Below are 8787 nucleotides of genomic sequence, written 5' to 3'. Positions count from 1 at the left end.
TAATGAGGAGCATAGGGGAGGGGCCGGCTACACCTTGCCACCCTTGGCCGCAGCCCTAATTGGCCGTCGCCCAAGCTCCCTCTCCCCAAACCCTAGCTGCCTCTCCTCCACATACAACTCCCGCATACGCTTAGGCGAAGCCCTGCCGGAGTTCTCCACCACCACCGCCACCACGCCGTCGTGTTGTCGGGATTCCGAGGAGGATCTACTACTTCCGCTGCCCGCTGGAACGGGGAGAAGGACGTAGTCATCAACACCGAACGTGTGACCAAGTACGGAGGTGCTGCCCGATTGTGGCACCGTCAAGATCTTCTACGCGCTTTTGAAAGCGGCAAGTGATCATCTTCTGCAACAACGCGATCTAATCTCGTAGGCTTTGGAAATCTTCAAGGGTTAGTCTCGTTCATCCCCTCGTTGCTACCATCTTCTAGATTGCATCTTGGCTTGGATTGCGTTCTCGCGGTAGGAAATTTTTTGTTTTCTATGCTACGAATCCCATCAGTGTCATTGGGCACAGAATATGCTCCAGTTTGAGCATAATGGAGAACAAGTTACTCTTAAAGTTATGGACACTCCAATACAGATGGAACTGGCCAAAATATCTGTTTTAGACCTACAAGAATTGATGGCTGCTAATGAGATCTGGGCTATGGAAGTTCTGGATCCCACAACAGAGGTGTTAGTTTCATCTGATTCACCTGACCTGCAAGCTATTCTGACTGAATATGCCGATGTGTTCAGTAAGCCTGCTACCCTACCACCTCACCGTGCTCTTGACCATCCAATTACCTTGGAAACAACAGCACAGCCAGTCAATTCACGTCCATACAGATACTCACCCTTACAAAAAGACGAGATTGAGCGGCAAGTTGCATAAATGATCAAGGCAGGGTTAGTCACACCAAGTATGAGTCCTTTCGCCTCACCTGTTCTGTTGGTCAAGAAAAAGGATGGCTCATGGCGTTTTTGCGTAGACTATCGCAAGCTAAACACTCTGACAATCAAGAATAAGTTTCCTTTGCCCATTGTCGATGAACTACTCGATGAACTGGCTGGCACAAAATTCTTCTCCAAATTGGATTTAAGGGTTGGTTACCACCAAATCCGGATGCGACCAGAGGATGAAGCTAAAACTGCATTCAAAACACACCATGGACACTTTCAGTTTCGAGTTATGCCATTCGGCCTCTCAAATGCACCCGCCAGATTTCAATGTGTGATGAATTCTATTTTCTCCCCATTTTACGCAAGTTTGTGATTGTTTTTCTAAACGATATCTTGGTCTACAGTCCTTCTTGGTCAGAACACATGAAACATCTGCAGTTGGTGTTGTTGAAACTCCGGGAAGCACAACTCTATGCCAAGCTATCAAAGTGTGAATTCGGAAAAAACAACATCCATTACCTGGGGCACATCATTTCTGATGCTGGCGTGTCCACGGATCCGGAGAAGACACTAGTGATGAAGAATTGGCCTGTACCCAAGAACAAAACAGAGTTGAGGGGATTTCTCGGCTTAACTTGGTATTATCGCAAATTTGTTCGCAGCTATGGAATTATATCAAAACCATTGACTCAGTTTCTTAGCAAGAAGGGATTTGAGTGGAATGAGCAAGCAGATTATGCCTTCCAAACGTTGAAAGAAGCAATGATAAATACTCCAGTGCTCGCCTTGCCGAATTTCTCTATTCCTTTTGTTATGGAGACTGATGCTTGCGACACGGGAGTTGGCGCCGTGCTAATGCAAAAGGGACACCCTATCGCCTACATGAGTAAGGCTTTGGGAATTATGAACCGCAAGATTTCTGTTTACGAAAAAGAATTCATGGCGGTAATGTTAGCAGTGGACAAATGGAGACAATATCTGCAACATGGTCCCTTTCTCATTCTAACTGATCATAAGAGCTTGTGCACACTTAGTGATCAACATCTAACAACTGATTTGCAATGAAAAGCCATGGCCAAGTTAGTTGGACTACAGTTTCAGTTCAAGTACAAAAAGGGAATAGACAACAATGTTGCCGATGCTTAGTCACGCGTTGAACACTTGATGAATGTGTCAGTTTGTCGCCCTGATTGGGTTCAAGAAGTAATGAATTCCTACACTACCGACAATGACATGACGACCCTGTTGCAACAACTGTTGGTTCAATCTCCAGATGAGAAAGATTATTCGATGGAACATGGCATTATAAAATGGCAAGGGCGTGTTGTTATTGGAGCCAATCTGGCCCTGCAGACAAAACTGATCCCTCAGTTACACAACACACCAATGGGGGGCATTCAGGTATACAAGCAACATATCAACGCATCAAGAAGCTTTTCTACTGGCCAGGTATGAAACTTGCAATTGAACTATATGTCAGGCAATGTGCAATATGTCAGCAGGCAAAACATTCAAATACAAAGCCAGCTGGACTGTTACAACCTTTGCCACCACCTGAGGAACCGTGGGCAGAAATTACAATGGATTTTATAGAAGGATTGCCTCTATCTGAACATGCCAATATTATTCTTGTGGTAGTGGATCGACTGACTAAATATGCTCATTTCTTGGCATTAAAACATCCATATACTGCTTCCTCAGTTGCCAAAGTCTATCTGGACAATATTGTGAAGCTCCATGGTGTTCCCTTATCCATCATTTCCGACCGTGATAAGGTATTTACTAGTGCGGTTTGGAGAGCATTAATCAAAGCAGTGGGTACCAAACTTCACTACTCCACAGCTTACCATCCGCAGACAGATTGGACAAAGCGAGAGAGTTAACCAGTGTCTTGAGCAGTACTTGAGATGTGCCGTACAAGATAATCCTCGGCTCTTTCGTCGTATGCTACCAATGGCAGAATTCTGGTACAATACCAGCTATCATACGGCAATTGGTACTTCCCCATTCTAGGCGTTGTACAAAAAGGAGCCTAATTTTGGTGCTTTTCCTAATATTTCCGTGGCGGAAGGATCAGCCGCAACTACGGATGTTGTTGATTACCAGATGCACATCGACACTCTGCGTGCTAGACTGCTGCAAGCTCAACATCGCATGAAAGCTAATGCAGACAAGAATCGAACTGAACGCCAATTCTCCATCGGTGAGCAAGTCCTGTTGAAATTGCAACCTTATGCTAAAAAATCAGTGGTAAATCGTCCTTACCCGAAGCTTTCATATAAGTTCTTTGGTCCTTATGTTGTGCTGGAACGGATTGGCGAAGTGGCATACAAATTACAGTTTCCTAGCACTGCAAAGGTGCACCCAGTCTTCCATGTGTCGCAGCTGAAACCATTCACCCCCAAATATACTCGTGTTTTTGATGAATTGCCTAGTGTACCTGATTTGGCAGCAACAACCATTGAACCGGAAGAAATTTTGGAGCGCCCAATGGTACGATCAGGCAACATGGTGGCCACTCAAGTTTTGATCAAGTGGCGGGGTTTGATCAGGGAGCAAGCTACTTGGGAGGATTATGCTCTTCTGAAACTTCGTGTTCCTAATGCTGCTCTTTGGGATACCGTTCGAGCTCGGGGAGGGGGGGGGGGGGGGGGGTGTGTGCTCTATGAGCTGTGCTATGAACCCACGGGCCTAGCTGTAAGTGTGTGTGTGTGGGGTTAAAAGGACATGGAAGCCACGGGAGTGGGCATGCTTGTACCGTGAATTCTAAAACTCTCATCCAAATATTCGTCTGCTTCTGTGTTGTTTCGATTCCATCGTAGATCGGACATCACATACATACCGAATTCTTGAACAATGCGCCCAACGACGGATGGACGCCGTTCAGCTGGACAACGCGGGAAGAACCTCCTCCAGCAGGTGTCGAAGCATGCCATCCACTGTTGAAGAAACACTTTTTCAACAACCGCCTTATTGCGAATAGCTCAAAGAATTCAGGACGTGGCAGCAAACACCAGCCACCAGGCGGAAGAGAATATCCTGCGTAATCATCGCCTCGTTTGAATCGCCATTTTTGGCCTTGTGCAGATAACTTAACCGGTGTCCGATCGCAAGAATCAATCAACACTTGTATTAGTAGTACGTCCATGTTTTTTGGTTCACCAAATCAACCTAAACTTCGCCATGGCCATGAAATCGCCAAAGCCCGTTGATAAGATTGTCGCGGCGACACCGCCACCCGCGTTGGAGCTCCGCGACTGGAGTCAGCTCCCAGACCTGGTGACCAGCGACGTGCTCAGCCGCCTCGTTCCATGCCTCCGCTCTCTCTCCGCCTTCGCCGCGACCTGCCGACCGTGGCGGCGTTTCTTCATCGCCTCTGCCTCCACCATCCTCCCGCGCATCCCGCCTCTGATCCTCCAAGCCCAGAACTTCTCCAGCTGCCGCCTCCTTGGCTTCTCCCGTCTCGTGATCGGCGATCCCATACCCGTGCCATTACCGGCCTTCCGCGGCACGCTCCTCTCCGCCACCCGCGGCTACCTCATCCTCCTGGTGGAGCTTCGCGGCGCGCGGCGTGGCACCCTCGTCGTCACCGACGCGCTCACCGGCGTCGAGCGCCTCGCCATGCCGCTGCCTCGGGGCGAGCGGCACTGGTACGGCTACTACCGCTACGCGTCCGTCACTCCCACGCACCTCCTGCTCTTCGACAACCGCCATCACGAGTTCGCCGCGGTCCGCTTCCCCACCAAACACCCCGACCAGGAGTGGACGCAGCACCCTCTCCCGCGCGGGGCCGGCTCCGTGTCCTCGGTGGTCGACTTCCACGGCCGCGTCCTCGGCGTCACCGATCAGGCCGAGCTGCTGGAGTTCCGCGTGCGCATCATCCACCCTCGAGACCAGTACGAGGCGGTCCAGCTGCTGCCCACCACGGGTCTCCCGGACGGCGCAGCCTTCGAGCGCTCCGAGTTCGGGCCCCGCCTGGTCGTCGCCGGGGAGCGGCTGCTCCTGCTCCTGCTGCTCATGACGGACCCGGTGGGGCGCGGCGGCGGCGTGTCCACGCTGCGGGTGGAGGTGAAGAAGGTGAGCGTGCACGCCCTCGACATGGCGGCCATGAGGTGGGAGGAGCTGGATGACATCGGGGAGTACAGCCTCTTCGTGGACTGCCCTGGGAGAACCGCCGTGGCGTGCACGGGCACGGCAGGCTGCGGCGTGGTGGCCAACCGGGTCTACTTCCTCGTGTCCAAGCCTTACTACTGCTGTGACCATCGCCAGCCGCCCTTCCTGGCGTTCCCGCCGGGGTCCGACGGCGTGCCGAGCGGTTGGGGTTCGCCGTGGCATAAGCTCATCGAGGTTGACGATGACCGTGAGTGGCCACCATCGCAGACATGGGTTTATCCTAGGCTCTTCTATCGGAGCTAACCATCTGCAAGTCTATGTATTGTCCAACCGGTTATCTGTCAACTTCCACTTGTGTTTCTTGTTCGATACTAAGCTCGTTTTACATACCTAGTACAGGATTCTGATGACTTCAAGTTGTCATGAAAAATAAAAAGTGTGTTTTTACAAATGTGGCGTTGCTACATCGATCAAGTGGTTGGCAACAGAAAAAGAGCAAATCATTCATTTGACACACTGTTGTGAACAATTTTATTTTCGAAATGGGGCAATGCCCAGGCTATGCATTAGATTGATGCACACATCTTTTTCATTTATTTGAAATATCTGTACCGCTTAAAAATTTACATCACGGATCAGAGAGGGTTGAGACATGTTGAAATCACTCTAGAATCAACACTGAGATTTACTGAAATTAGGATAAAGTATACTAATTAAGCTCGTTTTACATACCTATAGCCCCTACAGGACGAATCCCCTCCCTGGCAATCGCTTGCTCGAGCGATCGGTTTCTATCGGCGCGGAGCGCTCGCGCGAAAGCGCGACTCAATTCCCTTTGTATCATGTAGTGTTTTAATTGCGTTCACACGTGTTCACACTAACAGCTTGTATTACTACTTTGCAAGTTGCATGCAGCCAAGAGCGTTCACACTGCATGCATGCACATGCACAGAGCATCTCATGGATTTGCATTTAATGAGCCAACTTTTCAGCACTCTTTCATAAGTTGTTGCATGCATACACATAGCATCTCACTCTTTTTCTTCAGCACGAGGCAGACTCTCAATTCTCTTTTTGCAATTCTCTTTTGGGTTTTTTTTTCGTACGGTAATTCATATAATGGGGTCCTTTTGCAATTCCCTTTTTCGGGTCAGTGGTTTTTAAGGGGGAAAATAACGGGTGGGAAGATCCACTTGCAACTCAAATGAACTACCACTTGCTACTCAAATTAAGTACTGTTTTAAGTTGTAAGCTAACAAAAGTTGCTAAAAAAGTTGTTAATGAAAATTACTTTTTAGGGTTGCTGGGTATTTATTTTTACCGTTGATAAATAACGGGGCACCGGGTTGATAACTTGTAAACAAAAAAAGAGCCGCTACATATTTTAAATTAAATTAAATTTTTAGGGTTGATATTTATTTATATTTACCATTGATAAATAGCGGATCACCGGGTTGATAGCTTCTAAACTAAAAGAGAGTCGCTAAAATATTCTAAATGAAATACTTTTTAGGGTTATTATTTATTTATATTTATCGTTGATAAATAACGAGGCACCGGGTTGATAGCTTGTAAAATAAAAAAATGTTCGCTAAAATATTCTAAATGGAATACTTTTTAGGGTTGGTAGTTATTTATAATTACCATTGATAAATAACGGGGCACCGGGTTGATAACTTGTAAACTAAAAAGAGTCGCCAAAATATTCAAAATAAAATTAGATTTTTAGGGTTGGTAGTTATTTATATTTACTGTTGATAAATAACAGGACACCGGGTTGATAGCTTCTAAACTAAAAAAAAATCGCTAAACTGTTTCAAATAAAATTAACTTTGGGGTTAATAATTTTATACATTTACCGTTGATCACTGAAGTACGGAGGGGTTGATTATTCAGATAGAGAGGGTTGATAAATTTTAGCCCGAAAAAAAGTTTCACGAAACATATCAACATGGGTGCTAGTTTTGAAGATCTCGTCGAGACGGATTTATTGGTGAAAGCGAATGTTAATTTGGAGTTGTCGTTTGAAAGTTAAAACGTTTTGAATTTACAAATTTAGAAAAGATTCCGCTGACATCAGCATATTCGTCTATTTGTGCATGCATGCAGAACTTTCCCTCGATAGCCTACACCAGGTTGATAATTTTATACATTTATCGTTGATCACTCAAGTACGGAGGGGTTGATTATTCAGATAGAGAGGGTTGATAACTTTTAGCCCGAAAAAAAGTTTCTCGAAACATATCAACATGGGTGCTAGTTTTGAAGATCTCGTCGAGACGGATTTATTGGTGAAAGCGAATCTTAATTTGAAGTTGTCGTTTGAAAGTTAAAAATTTTTGAATTTTCAAATTTGGAAAAGATTCCGCTGACATCAGCGGATTTGTCTTTTTGTGCATGCATGCAGAACTTTCCCTCAATAGCCTGCACCAGGTTGATAAATTTATATATTTACTGTTGATCACTCAACTACGGAGGGGTTGATTATTCAGATAGAGAGGATTGATAACTTTTAGCCGGAAAATAAGTTTGTCGAAATATATCAACATGGGTGCTAGTTTTGAAGATCTCGTCGAGACGGATTTGATTGTGAAAACGGATCTTAAATCGGAGTTATTGTTTGAGAGATAAAACATTTTAAAATTTCGAATTTGATAAGTTTTAACATGGACGTGAGTTAGAGAAAGGAGAAGAAAGAGGTTTGCTCACGTAACCCAAAAAAGCTGTCGGAAAGTGATCGCTAAGCAAGCTTTGAGCGAACGATCGCCAGCTAGGGTCGCCCCCTACAGGATTCTGATGACTTCAAGTTGTCATGAAAAATCAAAACTGTGTTTTTACAAATGTGGCGTTGCTACATAGATCAAGTGGTTGGCAACAGAAAAAGGGCAAATCATTCCAATGTGTAGCATATGGAAGATCTAAGAAATGATGAGAATTTATGAAAATATTACCAGTTATAAATCTACTCGAGTGCACAAATAGATGTTGAGCTACATCTAGCCTTTTATTTCTAAGGGCACTTCTAGATCTAAGGCGACTTGGACTTAACTAAGTCGCATGCAACTTAGACTTAACTAAGTTTCAGTCACATGATATCATCAACTCTCAACTTTCAGTTATAATCTAGTTGCAACTCATAGACCATCACGAATCTTGAAGTAAATTCAACAATGTGGATATCTTGTGGATATTTTTCTCAGTTAGAACCCACATGCAACTTGAAAAATTCCAGTTACAACTAGAGAAATCTCAATTGCAATCCACTTGCAACTAGAAAAATATCAATTACAAATTACAAACCAGTTGCAACTACGAAAATCTCTGTTGCAACCCACTTGCAACTAGGAAAATCACAGTTGCAACCCACACGCAACATGCTAGCACGAATCATGAGGCAAATTCAATGACTAATAATTCGACTAAGGCATAATAAAAATTAGGCCCCTAATTTCTAGCAAATCCGTTATTTTAAACAATCAGAAATCATGTTTTTTGAAGTTTTAAAAAATATATCATAAAATGGTAGAGGTAGACAATGATGTATGTTACAAAGTGTAAAATCTCAATACATACTATACAAAAATAGCAAAATCTGAAAATAATTTATCAGATCTTGTTGTTTTTGTGTAGCTTAAGAAACAAAGTAGCTGTGAGATTTTTGCATCTCTGTAGTAGTATTGGTTACCTCTAGGATTTTGTTTAATACTTTTTAGAATTTCAAATTGCGAATTTCAAATGCTTATAAAAAATAAAGGGCTGTAGCTGGTCCTCCGTTTTGAGTGAGTAGGA

At 44.8% G+C, this 8787-nt stretch overlaps 1 protein-coding gene across 1 annotated transcript; it reads left to right on the top strand.

The window, feature by feature from the left end:
• The first annotated feature begins 520 nt into the window (after positions 1-520).
• On the top strand, positions 521-3932 carry LOC139834139 (uncharacterized). The gene is made up of 6 exons (XM_071824541.1): positions 521-864; positions 1548-1771; positions 2159-2286; positions 2388-2660; positions 2899-3507; positions 3708-3932. Exons 1-6 carry the CDS (start codon positions 521-523, stop codon positions 3930-3932), a joined length of 1803 nt encoding a protein of 600 aa, XP_071680642.1.
• The last annotated feature ends 4855 nt before the right edge of the window (positions 3933-8787 follow it).

The sequence above is a fragment of the Lolium perenne genome, chromosome 1, assembly GCF_019359855.2.
Source record: "Lolium perenne isolate Kyuss_39 chromosome 1, Kyuss_2.0, whole genome shotgun sequence".
Taxonomy (NCBI): domain Eukaryota; kingdom Viridiplantae; phylum Streptophyta; class Magnoliopsida; order Poales; family Poaceae; genus Lolium; species Lolium perenne.
The sequence above is the reverse complement of the archived record's forward strand: the minus strand, read 5'-3'. Positions and strand labels throughout refer to the sequence as shown.

Coding starts and splice junctions, on each gene's coding strand:
- LOC139834139 (XM_071824541.1), top strand. CDS start 521: ATGCTCCAGTTTGAGCATAATGGAGAACAAGTTACTCTTAAAGTTATG. Junction 1,772..2,158: donor ACACCCTATCGCCTACATGA/GTAAGGCTTTGG, acceptor TTCAATCTCCAG/ATGAGAAAGATTATTCGATG. Junction 3,508..3,707: donor ATGCTGCTCTTTGGGATACC/GTTCGAGCTCGG, acceptor ATTCCATCGTAG/ATCGGACATCACATACATAC.